This window comes from Morone saxatilis, unplaced genomic scaffold, assembly GCF_004916995.1.
Source record: "Morone saxatilis isolate NCDOM2014 unplaced genomic scaffold, NCSU_SB_2.0 Contig11, whole genome shotgun sequence".
Classification (NCBI taxonomy): Eukaryota; Metazoa; Chordata; class Actinopteri; family Moronidae; genus Morone; species Morone saxatilis.
In genome coordinates this window covers 21,636,020-21,657,378 of record NW_023339663.1, presented here as the reverse complement: position 1 = coordinate 21,657,378, position 21,359 = coordinate 21,636,020, and the positions used below count along the sequence as shown (strand labels likewise).

The following is a 21,359-nucleotide window of genomic DNA, read 5'->3' as shown; positions in this document are numbered from 1 at the left end:
GAACTCGCAGCAAAAACAACCAGTGCTGCAATAAACTAAGAACCATCTGAGCCCATTTTGCTTGTTTTGTTTTTTTCTTTTAAAGCTTTTATGTATAATGCACTAGTTAAACAGATTAATGTACTGGCTGTGGGGTGAAATTATTCCTATAAAGTGCAGGGAAATTGCACTGGTCAAATTTCTCTCTGCCTGCCCAAAGTGCAACGACGGCAGGATTTCAGGACAGAAATAATAGATTTTGTTTTGATCTCTGGAGCATGGAGTTGTCTCTCCCAGGGGCCTGCCAGGGTTAAACTCTGATCTGTACACTGTGACTTGCTCAAGGCTGTGTGTGTGGTGTTATTAAAAAGAAATATTGCTTCATAAAAAACACACTGCACTGCAGCAATGACTCCTGTTAATGCAGACTGTTGCTGGAGTATGTCTCTGGGAGGGGAAATGGGAGTTTTTTTCCCCCCCATCTGCCCTCTGATTGCAAAGGCAATTAGTGTTTAGCACGTGAACCCATGACCCTCACCAAAGAGATTGAAAGACACCTAGGAGAGAAATGTTTCCCGGTATTGTTGCTTTGAACAATTCACCTACTCCACTCATGGACTGGTGTAATGAACTTTGGTAGAACACTGCCCCGTGTTAATATAGACTCCAGCATCCCTCTCCACTGGTCATTTGCAATGCAGTTTGCAATTAAAACAGTCTGCAGCGGCCATCTGGACATGAGAGCACTGAGTGTGAGCAAAGGACGCTTTACCCTTGAGTCCTATAGTTGGACAAAAAATGTTGACCTAATACAGTTGTATTACTTTCAAAGTCTAAAATTCTGGAAATATAATGTAGAGTTTACTTTGGAGAGGAATTAGAAATACACATAGTACAAAACTTTTGCAACATAAACCACAAGGACCTATTTAAATGATCTTGTGGTACTGGTTCACAGAGTTATAGTCACCAGCTATTAGTCTCAGAAACAAAAAAAGACGTTTAGTTTATGTTAGAACTAAACTTTTATTTTATCCATGAATTAACACCTCACATAGCAGCCCATAGGCTGTATTACTTAATCTGCATATAACACCAAAAGTCCTCATCCGGGGTTTCCCTAAAACAAGACGTTCATCCTCCAGGGGCTCGGTGCTTGTAAGGTTTTTATTTTATTTTTTTTAAACTGGAGACATTAATGCAGCGGTGGCGGGCGTTTACAGTCTCAACAGTCAGTGGAGTTTCAGAAGTCCGGTAGGTGGCAGTGAATGTTCTCAGGTAGGAGGGCAGGTTGTGGGGGGGGGGCGTGTGTTCCTCTTGCACAAGCGCTCCCATGTTGCGTAGTCTGGAAACCTGACGTGGAGAGCAGCCGAGCAGTGAGTGACAGAGTTGCGGCAGGGCAGATCAGAAAGTGCCTGTGGCTGCTCTCTCTCTCCCCCCCCCTCTCTCTCTCTCTTCTTTCTCTCTTCTCTCTCTCTCTCCCCCAACCACCCCCGCCCCCCCACCGCTCCTCTGCGGACCGACAGGAGCGCCCGAGAACTGGCGGACACGCGCTCCGACACCGGTCTGCTGGGCGCGAGTGACCCGCGGGGGATCCCACTTTGACGACCAGACACGGGCTCGCGCTGGCAGGAAAGGTGGAAGTAAACTACATTCATTGACTTGAGAGCGATGCACTGGCAGCATGGCCAAGTGGTTCAAGGAGCACCTAGGATTCAAAACTACCAAAGCACCCCCTCCGGCGCCTCCGAAACCGGACTACAGACACTGTCACACCGGTGTGCCCGGTGCGCCTGGCTACCAACAAACAAGCTCCGGGGCCACCTTCCCGAGCCCCGCTCAGCCGGACATCCTCGCTGCTTACAAACTACAAAAGGAGCTGGACTTCGAGGACCCGTACACTCCAGGTGGAAATATTTCATTCGGCCCGAGCTCGAACACTGTGGGGTCGCCGGATATCAAGTATGTGTCACCGAAACACCGACTTATCAAGGTGGAAACAATCGAAAAGAGCAGCCCAGCTCCAGGCGGCGGTGTCACAGTCACCCAAGCTGTTGCTGTAGGGAGTGTTAAATCTCCGACCTCACCTCCCTCGGACCACGACAACAAGGAGAAGGTGGGTGAAGTTTAAGTGCAAGCATTAGTCTGTGGTAGAGTAGAGGGAAACGACTCTATTGCTTCTTAATTAGCATTAAAAAAATCAAATAAAAAGCGGCAGTTCTCCTCAATGAAGGTTACCCCACATTTATCTTTGAGCCAAGTTTTGCTTTGAATCAAATCACACATTTACTCTTCGTTCCCATAAAACTGGTGCCTGTCTTTTTTGAAAAATCTCAAATCAGACACGCTGTTGATGAATGAAGCATTTGACCTACTCCTGTACTGAATGAATCGTTATAACCGGCAGAACTTGTTATCACAACCACACAACGGCGTGAGTTGCGACATCCGCCTCTGTCTAATAACTAACCTGCACTACAGGGAGTGCTGTGGAGGGAGCACTCTGACACACAGCTCAATATCGCAGCAGATATACACTCACACTTAAAATATATGATCTTTTGCTTTCTTTTTGACAGTTCACTTGCTGTAAAGTGCTGGCAAACTCTGCTCTGCTGGGGGAAATGTGTGTGTGTGTGTGTGCTGTGCCCATCTCCATCTCCAGCTTATTCTCAAGCACCAGTGTGATCTAAACTTATTCACAGTGCCTCTAATTGGACTTTAATCTAATCTTTTTAAGCTAGACAGATCAATTTAGTGAATGTTCTTTTCGCAGTGATGCCTGCTGCCTTGCGGAGGGGTTACTTGTGATGGGCTTATGGATATATGACTCTAATTTGAGCTTCTATTGGCACATTTCTCTGAAGATAACACACCAAGCCTCTCCCTTTTTTCTTTTTCTTTTTTCTTTTCTTCACCTTTTGAGGTTGTGGCTAATGCATGGATCTGGTTGCGCACAAAGCGAGCGTGGAGACAGTCAAACAGGTAGAATGCATGCAGGCTTTGCCTTGGAACTCGCCGTCACGTCAGGCTCCTCAGGAATTCATACACAGCGGGTTCATTTGGAGAAACCTGAGATGTTCCGTGTCAGTGAGGTTAAGGACACACCATCTGATGAGTCCACTGAGGAATGTTTCAGTGTCTGCACAGCTCATGTTCAGAGGAGGAAGCACGGCCCTGTGAAGATACACACTGTGCACCGCGGTTTCCTCGCGTCTCAATCCCAGCTGTGTCTTGAAATGTCGGCGGCCGTCTTGACTTCACCTCCACGTCACTTCCCCCTCTCGTGTTCGCTTTCGCACCTGTCCCTGTGACGTGTGGCGACTTCGCAGTTGCTTTTGGTTCGACGCTTTTAGTTCTGTTCCACAGTGTGTGCAGCAGCCTGTCACGGGAGCGTTGCGCGAAGAGAGGCTGTTTTTTCGCCCCAGTTTCGATCACACAAAACACATCTGTCATCTGTAGTTCCCATATGCGCTCAACACAAAGACTGGGAACCTTGTTAAGCTCATAAAACTACCTCCCCTGCCAGTGTTTGTTTCCCCATACAGTCAGACAGTGTTTCCAGCAACCCCTGTGAACTTGGTGTTTAATATTCACACCGCTATGTGTTATCAATAAAATACGCAGGAAGCCAGAGTTTACAGTTGTCCCCCAGCCACTGCAGCTGTTCAAGCTGATTAAACAGAATATTGTTGTCTTATGTTAATTGGAGTTTATCTGGATCTCTCCCAGTCAGGAATACAGTTGCCTCTGCCCCTCCTCTTCCCCCCTCATGTGCACATATGGCTTTAACAGACAGGCGGATGATGGTGGCGTACGGTTTAAATACCTCACACCTACCGATATGAATGATGTTACGGATGAGCTAAATCAGTAGTGACAGCTGGTGGGCTTAAGCAGTACGTCGAGGGTAGAGGTTTCTTGTCAGGTGCTGAAGGTTCAATGAAAATAGTGTAGTAGAGGAGAGGGGAGCGCGATGGAGAACAGATAACGTGGGGTTTTTTTTGTACTAGTCGTCCAGTTGGTCCCTCTTCTTCACACTATCCATGGTTGGTGTTTGTGTGCTTTCAGCAGACTGGAGATATCTGGGACTGCTGTGCCACCTTTACAGTGTGTTGCCATCTATCATGCGGAGTATTGAAAAAGCTTCCACGGAGTTGGAAATTGTCGGTGCAGTATAATCCATCATAGTAATCGCTAAGTCTTAATTTGGTTTTGTAAACGTTCTGCACTTCTTCCTTTGTGCTGAGCTGAGGACGTGCACTGCATGGCTCACCTGTCAGTCACCTGACGCTGCCCGTAGTAAAGGGGAGTGTGCAGCAGCAATGCCTTCCCAAAAACATGTCGCTTTGCAGTCTTTGTTACATTGGTTTTGTTTCAGTGTTGTAACGTTTTTCTCAACTGTCCAAAAATGAGAGCTTGTACACACGTGCAGTGTATATAATGTATTAAATAAAGCAAGAATAACTTGCAGAAAGAGCCCTTCAAATAAGCCACCGTGCTCCTCTGTAACTACACTGTTGCTTCTAAGAGCGCTGTGAGGTTTTCTGTTTAAACTTCTGGGAGGATTACGGTTTCGTCTGTAAGCTAAGGATTTCCTTTCCGACTGTGGCTGGCCTTGATAATTGTTTGTAAATCCTTGTTAGGAGTACTCTCCAGGTGCTTTTAAAAGTGCTGTTAATGTAGGATTGTCCCATTATGCAGACACTTGTTTCAACGCTCTCTGTGGGAGGACACACTGTTTGCGGTTTACTTTTCCCTTTTGGCTGCTGTTGAAAGGTTGAAGGTTCTTGTTTGGGGAAGCTTCATGTTGAAACTGTTTTATAGCTACATTTCTCGGGCAATCTTCTTCACAGACTAAGAGACACTTGCCATCAGTGCGATAGTAAACGGAGTCTTTTTTTGAACTGCGCAGACTAAATGCTGACTGCTGGAGACTGAGCAAAGAGCACACAAGTGTCTTAACAGCACTGCTTGGTCACATTGACGTTTTAATTACTTGACTCATGAATGCTAATTATATCACTGCTTACCTAATGCCTGAAACGCCAATAGCAGCGTTAAGTGAATTTCCCCCAGTCCATTTCTATTTCACCAGGCTTCCACAGGGAAACAGCCAAGATAACCAATGTTTAACATGCAATACTGTATATCTGTTCTGCAAGATATATGCTATCCGCTACATTTTCATAGGTGTTTTTTAAGCCAGTCATCATCTGAGAGGTGTCATTTTATTCTGTCTCCGTCTGGAGCTTGACTTGGACGCTGATTGTTACTTGTAGTTTGGAGTTTTCAAGGCATTGCGATGAGTTTTGTTTTTAATGACGCCAAGCCCTTCATGGTAGAGCGAGTCGAGGGAGATGATCAACTATCGTCCTGCCTCGGAGCTAATTAAAGCCCTCGTCTCCCAGCTCGTCGCTCTACTCAGCACTAACCTAACTTCTCTCAAGGACAGGCGAAAGTGATGATGGGCGCCGCTCGGAAATGTGTCAACAAAAGCAGTGGCGCGGCGCCGACAGGCTGCGGCGGCGATCCTTGTGAAGTGTGCCCAGTCATCACCGGTATCCGCCTGTGCACCTGGGAAACTGCGGCTCCAATCGAACTGCGGCTCCCTTCGCGGCTCGGGGGCCCTTTGACTCAGTGGTCCTGTGAGGCAGCTTATCTATCTATAGAAACCTGCAGTTGGATCAGAAGCCCAGACAGCAACATTTCCGCTGTGCTTATTTCCCTACATCTTTTCCATGCACTTTTTTTTATAAGGCCTTGCTCAGCATTTCAGTTGATTATGCTGGAGGTGGAAAACCATTGTTATCTCCGCCAAGAAAGTTCTGTTTTTTTATCCTGTCTGGAGGTGTGTTTGTTATTTAGCAGAATGTCTCCCACATTAGTCAACAGATTTCCGTGGAATGTAGTGGCAAGTGAGGCCTCAGGTCGAGGAAGAACTGGTTAGGTTTTGGTTGCCAATAGTGCCACAAAGGGTCCATTGATGAGCACTGTTTGCTCATCACTCCTATGACTAACTATGAGCTCTAGAAGGAATGATTTGGTTTGTCACCACTCCTACAGGTAATGGAGGTAGCACAGATGTTGAAGCATGGCGTGTTGCATTTCTGGAGTTGTGGTGATCGGACATTGTTTTTAGTATCAACAAGTGCGTCACATTCGATGAAACAAAGGAAGCGATGCCTCAATACAGGCTGCCATGATAGCTTCCTTCCTTTTGTCTTTTGCATGCTTCGGAGTGCATTTGTGTAACGATCAGATTGAACTTGAGATGGGGCACTGCAGTGCGTGAGAGGGCTGATACACAGATACACCTCCAAGATACAGTCTACCACAGCGTAGGTAGATGAGGCTTGTTTGACTGGCTGGCAGATCACAGCGCCAGCAGAGCGTGGCAGAACTGGGCTCAGCTTAATTTCCCCACAACCTTCGCTTGGCCTTCCAGCCAGGCACTCCAGACCTCGGTGGAGTTTTATAAACGCGTCCCATCGGCCTTTCACGCTCTCATCTATGCCAGTGATAGGAGAAATGTCAAGCACAAACGTCAATATCACCTGGGTCTGTGAGAGTGGGTTTCTTCAGGGAGCCAGAAAATGGATGAAAACATCAGAGCCCATCATGTTTTGTTAGAGCACCCCTTTTAAGGCAGTTCTCTAGCTTTCTGTGTCAGACAGAGGCTGGCGAGGTTGATAGCAGGCCTGACTCCACGTGCTCTTTTTGTTCTACAGTCACACTGACCTGTTTATACAGTCAGTACCATAGTGTTGTACATAATGTCATATTTAGTTACTCAGATTATTTAAAATGAAGAGCATTTTCTACATTTGGACCACCAAGCAGAATGAATACATAATGGGAATAATATATAGACTTAACAGTAATAATTGGAAGTCATGTTGCACTGCAGTGACAATGTGAACCCCAGGTTGAAAGAATCTGGTGTGCAGGCTGTGTTGTGCATGTCTTGGATTTTGCAGCTGTTGTTTTTCTTAATCATGCTCCGTAATGACAAATGTGTTACCGTCAGTGGCGGGCAGAATGTGACTCATACATTTAAGTAAGTAGATAATTATTTTGATCTGTATAATAAATTGTGTAAAATATGACAGTGTGTTGCTATGGCTACTCTGACTCAGTGCAGTGACAATAAAGTCTAGTCTGTGATATTGTTGGCATGAAGTGGCAGGCATGATTGTGACATTTCTGTTTCCAGTCTGACCCACTCTTCACTGACGTGTAGAAGAATGCCATGCATTTCCTCAACTATTTAAAGCATCTAAAGCATTTTCTCAAAGTCAGTGGCTGGTTGAAACCTACAAGATGTTCAGGTTTAATTACTCGCTGCTCAGAATACCACACATTGCTCTTTTAACGCCTAACATATTTTATACTCAAGGTTTTTTTTTGTTTTTTTTTATTCTTTTGTGTCCATGATAAAAAAAAATACCACAATGGATTCCAGTGACCTGAATAAGAATCCTGGAAGGGCACTTTGAAAGGAAGGAAGGAGCACAGAGCCTAACAGCATACATGTTAAAGCCCCGCCTCTCTGGGGCAGGATGAAGTCATCCTGTAGTGGAGGAGACGCTTGAAGCCCTAATGTAATGCTCATTCAATTGAGCACAGACAAGTTCGGCTTTTCATCAAGATATCCTTTTGGCGAATCCACAAATCCTATTAAATGTACGGCACGACGGCACTGTAATCCAGCTTCACTGAGGGTAATAACTAGCCATGGTTAGATTTTATATACAACCATCCCACCACATGTACTTGAAAGTTATAGGTCTTGGAAATGATGGCCTTTAGCAATTGTTTGCTTTTTCGTCTTCCTCTCCATCTGGGAGCCTTTTTTTTTCAGTTTAAAGAGTCCCGATGGGGTCTGTTGTGTTTGTTGCTCAATTTGCTTTTTCTAGCTTTGCACCGGAACATCAGTCACATGATTCCACCAGGTCACAATTAGCCTGCAGACTAGTTCTGCAGCTTTGGCCGCTGGGGAGTTGTAGACACATGGCTCTGTTTTGTTTAATGACAGTGTGTGTGTAGCTGAATGTAGAAGGGGGGAGTCCTGGTGGGCAGGCAGATCGTCACACACCGATTAAAAGGAAACAAATTGAGCCCTGAGCCTGCATACCATCTAAGGCACAAAGGGAGAAATCTGCATGGCACATTGACTTCTTTGCACTGTTTCTGCAGAACCAGAACCTGCCTTTAGTAAGAAAAAGGCGGTGTAAATTTGAGCTGTAGTCCAATAGTTATTTTTGCAACCAAATACAGTAGAGTGTAGATATCATAGAGATCTGATTAGCTTTTTTTATCTCCTGAGTGCAGGCTGTTGTTTTTGTGTCACACTGCAGGAGGCAGCCAGACTTCCGTCTTGCAAACAGAGCTGCCCTGTGATCTGAGTGCCCACCAGGAAGCTGAACACTTCCATTTCTTCTGAGTGGGATTCCAGGCTTTCATTTTGTTTCATTCTGTGAATGAGTAATGAGTCTACCAAATAATTTGTAGTCCGTTGTAACGCGCCTCAGATCTGTGAATTATTCACAAGAGGTCACATTGGGCTGTGTGTATTTTTCACAGTTAAACTGTTGTTGCTGTTATTGTGATAGGAGCACGGGCAGAGGTAGAAAGCCACTGTCTGCTGTTGTTTGGTGGAACATAAGGAATGGGTTGGTTGCTCCAGGATTAAGGAAGTGCTCCCTTCCTGACAGGAAGTGTTTACAACTTGGTGACATTCCCTTTTTAACTTGACAAGTCTGTGCTTGCCCCTCCGTGTAAGCTGGCTATTCTGGTTGCTGCTTGCTTGCTAAAATGTAACCAGGTTTAACGTTCTCAGCTGTTTGGACATGAGCAATCGAGATGTCGGAAATAGTGACAAATGTTGACTACACGTAGCTGCTGTGAGCTCCACCGAGGGCTCTGTCCCCCCCCCCCCCCTCCTCCTAATATAGCCTCTCTAGCCTTTTGCTATTATTCCCACCGGCCAGAGAGGTGGGAAGCCACGTAGCAATGGCAGCGGTGTGGGACTCCACCCTGCGTGCTCGCTCTATTGTCAGTGTAGGCGACGTGCAGGGACCTCAGTGCATCGTCGCCACAGAGAGGCTATCTGAGGCCACAGAGCTTCCAGCCTCAATCAAGACGTCCTCACATCAAAATCTGTAGCTTTGTTTACTGCCTGACTGCGGCTTGTTTTTCCTCTGCGCTCCATAAATCACTCTCCGAAATCAAAGCCTCCGTCCCAGTGGGTCGCCTCGTGTTGTTTCACGAAGCCCCAGTTTCCTAATTGTGTCAGTTTTTATCTTTTTTGCCTGTGCGTTGTGGTAGCAGCGTCACATGGGAGTGGATTGCATGTCTACAGTATGTCAGCATATTTTTCCTCTTTTGGCAATCCTACCTCATTCTCAAATTAAAAGACAAATGAGTGTTCCTGTAATATGTGCGACTGTAGTGATGGAGGGAATCGGTGTAGGCCATGTTAAGGACAAATCGCTCATTCACAAGGGCAGGGGATTACCATATTTCATCAACATTCCAACATTCCATTGTAGCACCTGAATTATCATCAACTCTAGTGCCACACCACTAACTGTATGTAGCAGAAACACTGCCAATAAATCTATCACAGAGGGATGGGGGCACAGGAAGGAAATTGGATTTTGTCAAGCGTGTCGCCAAATACTTAATCTTGAATATCTGTCGCATATTAAGAGCACCTTCTTCGGTTGCAACCCACAGCCTCCTCCCTTTTCTCCACTGGAGGCCTTAAGTGGCTGTGTGGAGTTTGTTTCAATGAAGGAGCTGCTTAGGGACAAGTTGGGGTACCTTTTTTGTGCTTCACCGCGTAGGGTAATAAAGGAGGATGCAGTCATTTATCAGGAGAGGAGGGCAGCCAGAATAGGAATTTATTGAAAAGTAAGGTGAGGTTACACATTTAACTAGTTCAAATTGTAGAAGCCAATATGTGATTTGTTCATATAGAGAGGAATGGATGAGCGGGACATGGTTTTCTTTCTCCCAGTGCAGTTCAGGAGTGTTTGTTTGAGCGATTCCAATGACACATATCTACTTACACTGCCTGACAGAGTAATGATGTTACAAAGGTGACATGCAGATCATTTAGCTCATGTGGATTGAATGTGGTCATTTAAAACCAATTCAATTGTGAACTTTTCACCTTTTGAATTAAAACAATGTTTGTCTTTCAACGTCTGTGTTATTATTATTATGAATATTATTATTAGTGATTCTTTCATATTAGCATTGCTTTCGAGGTTGCCTCTGGATTGGGATGTTGTGTGATGAATATAACTAAATGTACTTTGTAATGTTTGCATTCTGAGGGCTAAAATTGGATGGGAATATACTTTTAAAAGTGCTTTGGGGCAAATAATAACATCCACACAAGGCCACACAAAAAGAGGGGATGACACACAGCAAAGGGCCAGAGGTCAGACTCGAACCCGGTACATGGCCCGTCAGCTCTAGAAAAAAGAAGAATGCTGATCCTATAGAAAATATCATGTAAATTTACATTTGCCCATGGTCTCCTCTGTTAACGTGATGCTGATGATTGAATCAATTGTAGGAGTTTATTTCAGTGATATGAAAACCCGGAGACTTGATGCTGCAGGTACTTGTTGTACAGTAAGAAAGGATGTCATGAAGCAAGCTAAACTGGAAGAAGTTGATCCTATTTGTAACTTCTTGCAGGTCTATGGATTTTTTTTTTTTAAACTCTAAGGGAAATTTCTGGTAGTTCTTCTTGATTGCCTGGGATGTCACAAGTAACTTGTACAGACGGAATATCTTTAAAAAGTCTGATTTGAGTTCTGATAATGAACACTAGTCATCCTACTTCAACACTGATTGAGACCTAGCCCACTCCTTTTCCATTTTTGGAAGTGCATATGTTAACTTTCTATCTGTGTGTGTGTGTGTGTGTGTGTCTACTTTAAGTAAACTGAAAAGCCATAACCCACACAGCATACAGAACTATAGGTGCCATAAAAGCCTCATAATGCACAGTAACCCATAGAGTGATGATGTGAGGACCATCCAGGTGTACATAATGTGTTTTTAGGCTCCCTTCCATTCACTGCTGCTCTGACTCCACTATTTTAGTGTATCCCTCTGAAGTGTGGTGGTTGGTATCAGTGTCAGTGTTGCTGCATCTGGAATCATTCCCATGCAAACCATGATCAACAACAGGCTAAATCCGTTGTTGCCAAAAGAACTGGCTTCACCCCGACTGCCGTGCGAAAGCCGCCCCACATGAGTAAGAGTGCAGAGATCTGAAGAACCAACATTTAATGTGGTCTGAATCTTAAAGGGGTGGTGTGTGTGTAATAAATAAATCGGCAGACAGAAGTGAGCCGTTCTTTGAACAGCGCAGATGTCGCTGAGGGAGTCACATGTGAAACCTATGGCTGAGCACGCTGATCTGCAAAGGGGAATGCTAAATCGAATCCTGAAAACATATACAGTAAAGTATATGTTGCACATAGACTGTAAATCCTGCGCTTGCTGTTTGTAGCTGGTATGGTCAAGAAAAGGCCCTTTTGAGGGCGAGTGGCAGGAAAGGAATATGGAAGAGATGATTTTCATGAGCCTCTGTCTTTTTATGCATCATCAGAATATACAGTACATGTTCTGAAGAGGTGTGGGCAGGCTTTTATCTCGTTGTCTGTCAAGTCACTATCTGCTTTTGTTTATTCGTGCATGCCCACTATTAGCAAAGCAAAGGGATATACCTGGACATAAACCGAATTTTTGTTTATCTCAAGTGGTGCACGGACTGCAGTAGCTTGTAACTGATTGTGAAAGGGTGTCTTTATAGCAAATCTAACATTTGATTAGCTACCTTTGCAGACTCGTAAGTAGGATCTTAGTGGAGACACATTACTCTTCCGTGCTCACAGAGAGGCAGAAGCAAAAGTCGCGTTTCTTAGGAAACATTTCAATAAAGTTTCATTAATGTCAGGTCTGCATGGTGGGGAATGTGATTCTGCAGCCTCTCCTCTTAAGGAGAGACAGTGCAGGTTTTCTGTCGGCCTAATCTGTTTGGGCGATACAGAGCCCAGCATGGCTCAGTCTTTGCAAGGGGCCTTCAATGAATTGCAACCAGATTTGCGCTCGCTTTTTAGAAACGCAAAAGTATCCTATTGATAGTAACTGCATTATGTCAACAGAGAACCTGTGATCATTTTTGCTTAAGTAAACTGCCTTGAGGGAGTGTTTCTTGCAACTATGTTCTTTCTCCAAAATTGTGGCTAAGTTATCCTTGAATGACTGCACACTGCACACACGGCATTCATCCTGTGTTCACAGACAAAGAGAAGGTGGAGGAGCACTCAGCAGAGGCACTTCAGTGATGCTCAGTTTGCTGAGTTTTGCTTCCACATGAACATTTGAGCATTTTTCCATCCAACAGGAGTAAACATACTTTATGCATGGCGGTGCTCTTCTGTAGAAAGATAAAAAACAGTGTCCCCTCATCTTTCTCTCCCCTCCCTTGCTCTCTTCTTTAAAATGGCTTTCTGTCCTCACAGTAGTGGCGTGTTTTCTTTTTTTGTTACACCGAAGAACAAAAGAGCAATAGCAGCAAAAAAATCAAAAAAATAAAAGCCTTTTGAAATGCTGTAATGCAATTGAGCTGCTAAGCACTGAGTTGTATTAGGTTATCAGTGGCTGAAATCCCTCGTGGCGTGAGACATAAATCACACACGTCAGTCCTCTTTTTTTCCCCTCCACCCTCGTTCTACAGCCTGCTGACTTTTCTGCCAACCTCAGAGAGGCATCAACCTTGACACATTCAATCTTTCCCAGACCAGCCATGACATTAATATCATATTCCTGTCTGCACTCATACAGCAGGATTTTTAGCATGTTTATCTTTCTCTAAAAGTGTTTATCTGGTTTTTGCCTGGTGAAATCATAGGTCTGCTGTTACATTGAATTTGCTTCTGGTTGTTTACGGCTCTGAAATGGCTACGCTGGACGTGCAGCTTGCTCGAAATGCGAAAAGAGAAATCGAGCAGCCTATTTTCTAATAATTGTAACCAAATTTCCAGCCGTGCTCAAATTTCAACTAATGCAGTTTGTGAAATTTGTATTCTTTTTCTCCTGATTATCTGATAATCCAGCTGAACACATTCTCTCTCCATTAAGGGCGCAGGAGGCAAACTGTAGCCCATTTCTCTCACGTCTAATGGAAGACCGGGGCCCAATCGAAATGTAATCCTGCAACCTCTAGCTTCGTCAAGCACTGAGCCAAAGTGGCAGGTGCCTGTTATAGTCTCCCTCCTTTGCTAATGTTCCCCCTGTGTTCCCACTGATTTGAAGTCAGCTTCATTGCCCGAGAGCCGTAGTGCATTTCAAGAAGTCTGTTGTGAGCTGCCAGAGCTCTGGCAGGTGTAAGACACGGCCAACGTGGGATCTGAGCTGTGGAATGAAAGTAATTGAGCGAGTTCTCTCTCCATGCTGCAGACCAGTAAAGGACCCAACCGCCACAAGGACACGGCCTAAGCCTGTGAGGTGGTGGCGTGAGATTCCCATAGGCTTACAGCGCGGCTTAGCAAAGACCTGATACATGGAGGCACTGCAGTCTTGTGCTGAGGGGACATTTTGCTTTCCTGACAAGTGTGGCTTGGCTGCAGTCCTGACACACCCTGGCATGCCACAAGGCAGATGGCGTGTCCCCAGGCGATGCCGCCGCTCTCCAGCACCCCTCTCCTCACAACCCCGTGCTCCTCCTGCTGTCGAGCAGTCATTAGTGCAGTGGGACAGGAAGGACACATTGGAACAATTTGGAAATATTAACCACCTCCACCCAAACATGTACTAAGCTGTAGTGGCTGGGTGATGGCGCCTTACGGAGGCAGTCTGTTGATCTGAGTAGTTGAAGGTTCAAATCTCCAGATGCCCAGGAAGGATCCATGCAGGCTAAAATGAATAATGTTGTTGCCTGCGAATGTAATAAACAATGTAATATTGTAGATGTACACATGAGGTTCACCTAAGATATGAATGTGACACACGGGGCGGTGCTGATAGTGGTCATGCAGCTCACAAATTCTCACTCGACAAAAAGATAGGTCTTGAACAAACCACTCCTGTTAGTCATCATCCAGTGCCATAATCTTGAGCTATGTTGTGACACATTTGCCTCTTCACACTGCCACAACCAACTGCTTTTTGTTTCAGTTTTAGTCCAAGGTAGTCATGCTGGTAACTGGTTTGTCATCCGCTTAAGTTAGCTTTTGATGGGAAAAGAAAACGTTACTATCCCCACTGACTGGAATAAGAACATGAGCCATGTACTGAAAAGACAACTACTGCCCAACTTGGAGTGAAATATATGCCTGTAAAATATAAATCTGTTGTTGTAGTGTTAGCTGTTTGGTAACCTTCTCTAATATATTATATATATTATATATATTTGGGTACGGGGGCCATAATTAAGGTGATCACAGTGTTAGCAGCTGTGAATGGATTCCTTTTCTGAAGTTCGAATTATTTCAAATACCGGCTCAGCCTCTGCAGAATGTTAAAGAGCAGAACAACAAGAGCCACTTGTGACTGATTGCCCATTCCTGTTTGCTTTCAGAGTACCAGCAGGCCTATTAGACTTTGATTTAGCCTGATTTTGATTGTTTGGGATTGCAAAAGGCACATACATTAGAGCGAGGTGTCTGCGCTCTCTGCCCCCTGTACAATGCTACTTCAGACATTACCAAAGCAAAATTTCCAAGTCATAAATATTAACAACTTGTGGACGGCAAGACTGTTTCTAAAAGGCCAAACAAAGCGTTGTGTTTGAGTCTCCAATCCAAGCTTTTTTATCTGTGATTGCATTTAATCTGAAGCCATCACTCTGTCCGATGCTATCAGAGGTTTTCATCACATACCCCACCCTTTATTTGTCCTACATGTCAACAGGAAAAGCAAAAGATGATGTCATGTGTTTGGAGTGGCTCCACACAATCTCAAGTGATTGCTATTATTTCCAGATACATGCCCAAACCTCCTTTGGCTCATAAAGGTGAGTGTGGTGAGGTGGTAGAAGTTTTAGGCGTGAGCTCTGCTAGAACCTCGCTGTGGGCAAATATATAAACTACTTCTGTCATCCTAAGCTGCTGAAGAGAATGTAAGATACAACATTTGGAGTGTTTTATCACATCTGTGGGTTATGGTCTCAAACCTCGAGCCACTCTGCTACAGTATGCGGACCGCAGTCAAATGGGCACTGGCCTTCATCCCTCCCATTTAGTTGATTCATATGGTTTTTTTTAGTGAGGGTGACTTATTCTTAGGTCTGGGCTGTGTTTTCAGTGACTGTATCTGAGGTGGGTTTGGCACACGCTATGATTACTGATGACTGAGTCTCTATGCAACAAGGTGCAAGATGGTAATGACGCTGTGGCTGCAATGCATAATTCACAGAGAGTTTTTGGGGCCTCTGGGGCTGCAGAGATGTTGCTTATCCAAATTTCTGAATTTTGATTAAAACTTGTAAGTGAAATATGTATATTTGTGTGGAGCAAAAACAAACAGGGACAATGTTTGTATTGGATTTTTCCCGCTGCTTGAATTCACAGAAGCAAAACATTCAAGGAACCCATAATTATGCTGTGGCAGAAAAAAGTCCTAGTTATTTTTCCCAAAACAGATGGAGAGGGAAAATTGAGGAAGGAGGATTTAACACACAGTAGCTATGAAACACATCCGTTGTACTTACTTCCTTTGCTATTATTCCCTAATCCATGTACAGTGGAGATGATCTGTGCAGGAATAACTGCAGCATTTCCCTGTCACTAAGCGGCTTACAAATGATCCTGAGTGAACTCGCATTTAACACAAACTTTTCAAGACATCTTTTATTAAATTCCTGACTGTGTTTAATGACACTTGTCCTCAGTCAGTACTGTACAAATGACGCTGCTTTCCCAGCTGAAGAGACAGTTGTAAGGATATATCTGTACATTTTACTTGGTTCCCTGAGGCTTGGCAGGTGTGTGTGTGTGTGTGCCTGTGGCATTCTCACGGGTGGCCTGTATATGGAGTTTGCTTCTGGGAAGCATGCTCCCTCTCTGTGGCAAAGATGGACAGTGGTTGTTCTCAGAAAGCTGGCTAGGTGGAGGAACAGCACGGCGGGCATGAGGCTCGGTCCACCTCCAGCCTGCCCCGCCCGGCCCCATCCACCAGATGAGTGATGAGCTTGTTTATAATGAAACCAAATCCCTTCCTGTTACACATGACTCATAGGGTGTAGTGCCAGTCATGTACGTGTTTACATGCTCCCTTAGGTGCATGCTTAAGCCTTTCCTTATTTGTTTGAAACCCTTTTCCCAAAATGTCTCAAGTTCCAGAACATGTTTTGCCCTTCTGCTCTGCCCACTGATTGGCAGGACGAGACTGTCAGGAGCCTCAACAGAGAAAAAGTCAATTTTCTAACAGCTGGCCCAAACCCCTGTAGTCACACCCCCTCATTAGATCCAGTGTCCAAGAGGACAGATGGCTCAGATGGGAGGTTATTTCCTTTCTAAGAGAAGATCTTTACTTTTAAAGCAGTGTCCTGGTAGATGAAGCAAACATTTCAAGAAAACAAATATCCCCACAAGGCAGTATAGATGCAGACTGTTGTTCTGCTCCCTAAAGGTTTGAGCTGTATTTCTGGGTCTCAGGACGTCCACCTAATTGCCATCTACTGCACAAAATGCTCAGCAAAAGAGCAAGACTGCAATTAGCCGTGGCTCACTGCCAGCTCGGCATAAATCTGCCAAATTGTTTCTCTTAAGAAAGTTGAGCAGTTGTGGTCTTCTTTCCTCTACTTTTGAAATGTAGGCCTGTCACTGGGCTATCATATAATTAGGCAGACCAGCAGTAGCAGAGAGCGTGCTGTAAGGCTAAAAGCTGAGGCATTGTGGTGTGCTGAGGCATACAGAGGTGGGCTGTTATTTATGTGTTTCTTCCTTTATCTCCTGGGCCTGCCTCGGTGGATATCACTTGGTCCCGTCCTGGGCTGCAGCAGTATCTGTCATACAACTCTCCTGACACCTAACCCATGTTGTAGTGTTCAACAGAGCAGCAAAATGAATCCCCCCTATTGCTATTTCACTTTTTTCCCTCTATCCATTTCACCTTTCCTTGTTTTTTTTTCTTCTCCAGCTCATTATCCTTGAAGACTACGCGGACCCTTTTGACGCCGAGCAGGCTGGTGGCACCCAGACCAGTACGGAGAAAGTGACAACCGAGAATGATGGCTACATGGAGCCGTATGAGGCCCAGAAGATGATGGCAGGTAGAACACTTTCAGTTTTCAAATATTTCTGTTTTCTCCCCCAGCTACCTCTGTCCACCTTCACATCTCAGTGAGTAACTGCAGGTTAAGTGACAATGAATTGATTTGTGTCTTTTCTATTAACGAATATTGTATGTCCTAGTGGAGTATTAATTAGTATGCAGTGCGATTCAGCCATATGTTTCCACGATGGGAATTAGTGAAAGAGGCTCAGATGGCCTAATGCCACATCACATGACAGGTGCAGCAGAGCAAAAATGACCTGTGGTCGTAAAGATGTCAAAACATTTTCAGAAGCAGTGACTTTGTCCCCATAAATCATACATGTGATTTAAAACACACCTCAGAGGTAAAAGCCCAATAAAGAGAGGAGATTTTTTTAAAATGTTTTTTTTTTTTCTTTCTTTTCCGCTTAACTGTGTGCATGTGGTGACAGCCACTTGCTAGGATTTCCAGGAAGACTTTTTTTTGTGAGACAACAATAGCTGTGTGCTAACATAAGAATTCAGCCGAACCACATTCTCCGCACAGCTTTGTCACAGCGTACATTCATTCTGTGGCTAAGGGAGCACAGCAGTGACAAAGGACAAAGAATGTGCAGAAAGGGAAGAGAAATGATGAAAAATGCAGAGAAAACAAAACATGTGGCATCTGTTTTCCTCTCCTAAACAGACCTTAGAGCCTAAGAATGGCATGTTTGTATGACTGTCAGACCTCAAATGGATGTTTCTGAAACTTGGATGACTACAAGATATCAGTATTCAGGCCTTGATATACTGACACAGTCATATCATCTGCGATATACTGGTACCTCTCACCCTCCCGCACACAATGTTCTCTCACAAACACACATACACGTAGTTGCTCCCTTTGCTCCCACAAAGGCAGGACATGAATGTCTCTGTCCCTCCTCAGCAATTTTCTTTTAATGGGCCCCTAGACAATCTCTTGTTTTCATCTGTCTTACTGGTTTGACCTCTGGCCCAGTCACTGCCTCAGCTGAGTACAAAAACTCAAGATTTATCGCTGCTCTCAGGTGGAGGAAGCTGTAAAGAAAGAAATCTGAGCAAGCCTTTTGTGGTATCACTTGAATCTTGAACTTAATCCAAGTTTTTCTGTGCTGTTGAATTCAACTCGACACAGTTCTGCATTTGGCTATGTTGACAAACTAAATAATGCTGGCAGCAACTGTCTGTTTGATCTGATGAAGTCTTCAGTTTTGTGTTGTTGTTGTTGTTCTTTCTGGTTGCTCCTGAAACCTGAAGTGGTGTTGTTTTCAGGCTCCATGCTTTTATCCATCTATTGATTGGCAATTTTTCAGCTTGTTTTGACTGAGCTGGCAAGTCGTTGTTTTAAATAGAGCTGTTAGTCGATGTCTTTGGCTCTACTGTCATCCTTTTAATATTTATAATGATCCATGGAGTTATTCCACAGATGAGTGGTTTAACAACCATTAAATAATGCACTTAATTCAACCATGCAGGCACAGTGGAAGGAATGGCATTATTTGAGGTGGGGAAATTTAACAACATTTAACATTTGATATATTCACCAGTGAAATATCTACAGAATAATTCCATCAAATGTGTGAAAGAAGTAACTCAGACTGACCACATTGATGACACTGAGTTAGAATGTAATGTCATTTTTAGTAGCATGTGTTGTGTTGCTGATTTTCTTTTTCCAGGGTTGAAACACAGAGCATAGATGCTTTTTTTCAGCAATACCTTGCTCCAAATTCACACAGCTACACACATTCACAGTTGGATGCTGCTCAGTTCAGCCCCACTGGTGCAGATGGGGGTTAAGCGCCTTGCCCAGGGATACCTCAGTGATGTAATGCGGGTCAGGCGCTGCTTTTGCTGCACGGTGCGGGCCCGGGTGCGTGCACCAATACGTCGGTATATTGACTATGGATATAGAGTAATTGCTGCATCTCTCATTCTGACAGCATACTGGTCAGGCAGAACTGCACACTTTGAATTTATTTGGCTAAAAAGGAGAGAGGAACCACTGAATGGGCTACTGCACTGCAGCAAAGAAAGGACCAAAGCGCTCATGTGAAGCTAGAGGCTTGCATCTCCCCCTGTCTCATTCTGCCACTATTGCTCTGGCTCATCTCTTTTCTCTTTCACTCTCCGGGCGAGGCCCCATTTTTACTCAATGACATCCCGCACTTTTAACAGTACTTGAGTTTTCTTCAGCTCTCAGACTGTTGGCTGTAGAAAGCCGTAGCTCTAACAGACTCCTTCTCCTCTCGGCACGTACGTTCACAGATGGGTGCAGATGGACTCAAAACCCCAGACACGACAGCACAACAGAATCTTTTCTATTTATGGTTGTCAGAGCAGAGTTTTTAATTTTGCAGCAGCCAAATTTATATCCTCTATAAAGCGGTTAGTCTACCTCCTCATAAAACAGACTTTAACTGTCTCAATTTGTAAAATTCAAAGGTGTGTAAGAGATAGTTTCTTATAAAAAGTATTTCCAATTAGAAGTAGACTATAGTAGAAAATAAATCAAACCATCTGACGCTTTTAGTTTGTCTTCACTGACGATCTTTAGGTTTCAGGTTTCCACACAAGATTTACTGTGAGCTGCTGTTGGCTTGAATCTCGCTGAACACACGCACACACAGGTTGTTGCTGTGGCCAATTCTCAATTTCCCAATCACTACAGTAATTTAATACTTAGTATCTGCTGATACTGATATTTATAATTTTCTACCTAAGAGGCAGTGATATCAATCTTTCATATCAACTTGGGATATCTCTGTGGCTCATATTTCCATGTTTTCTGACACATGCAGAAACAGTTGCATGTCATAACCTCTTTGAAACTGGCCACTTCAGATTACTATCTTTTGTGTTGACTCACTTGTGGTTTTGCAATGCACTATGCAGAGATTAAGGGGTGATCAGACACTAGGTACTTTGTAAAGTAATAATGTGACTAAGCTGTTCCATGAATTATTCCAGGGATTGAGAAGTCTCCATAACAATCTCATTTACATGAGGTGCTCATGGCAATTCTCCAGAGAAAACCGTGGGAATATTTCTATTATATATTCTAATTTTTTAGCTCTAAAGTCTGCAGCTGTCAGTGCTTTCCAGGAAATTCAGTTTTTCTGACATCTTGAGACACTTCCTATGTGCCAGAAAATTCTTCCCCGTAAAAACCACCACACACTGCATGTTCAGGATCGCAAACAAAACTACAGGTAGAATAATAGTTGTTAGGAGATGAGCTAAACATGTTGTTTTATTTACATTGCATTGCTGCTGTAGGCTACTTGAACTCTTTTGGATGTAAAGATGTTGTTTCCAAACCTTAATTAGCTGACTTTGTACAATGACTCTGAAATCATTCTCCGACTCAATGCTCCTCCCCTCTCTCCCTTGCATTTAGCTTTTTATGAGCCATTGCAACCTCATGAGTTGAGCTGATTATTCTGCCGATGTGATTCCATTCATTGAACATTATTTTGAATAGAAATGTGTAAGATATATACAGTATATAAAGCTCATTACAGCCTAATCTACACCTTTATTGTTGTAGAGGATTACAGAGGAAATTCATTTTGAGGCCAACTGTTTTGTTGACGTACACCTGCTTTAGTTCCAAGTAGTGCTTCCTGCATTGTTATTCCTACAACTTGAATTGGAAAGTCTACAGGACAAAACCAGATTTCTGCACAGATGAAACAAGCCTGAGGCCCCACACACATCAGAACAAACATTGCTCTGTTATTAAATCACAAAAGAGTGCATGTTTTTATAAAATATGTCAAGCTAAATTCTGTAGAAACCGGACGTGCTGTTTTGAAGACCCAATTATAATCCTTTGATTACACAACATTCACACCTTAAACACACAAACACACACTCAACCACATAGTGTAAGGTGTGGCATGTAAGGCCTGAGGCGAAAAGTGCCACAGCCGTTTACATAAGAGTGTGCACGCCTGCCGTTTGTACGTGTGTCTGTTGGCGCGCACGCCATTGTGCACGCGTGCGTGACTTTGTGTGTGCGTGAGCTGATCTGCCTGGTGTTCTTGTCTGTGTGTGTGTGTGTG

The 21,359-nt window shown here is 44.1% G+C and overlaps 1 protein-coding gene across 6 annotated transcripts in view; it reads left to right on the top strand.

Annotated features, from left to right (window-relative positions):
* The first annotated feature begins 1,484 nt into the window (after positions 1–1,484).
* The window catches only part of LOC118343022 (SH2 domain-containing adapter protein F-like), a 91,690-nt gene continuing 71,815 nt past the window's right edge, over positions 1,485–21,359 (top strand). For all 6 annotated transcript variants that reach the window (XM_035681772.1, XM_035681755.1, XM_035681746.1 and 3 more), the window contains exons 1-2: positions 1,485–2,095; positions 17,152–17,284. In XM_035681772.1, coding sequence (XP_035537665.1) covers positions 1,664–2,095; positions 17,152–17,284 — 565 coding nt within the window. In that variant the 5' untranslated portion in view covers positions 1,485–1,663. The remainder of the gene's footprint in view (positions 2,096–17,151; positions 17,285–21,359) is intronic.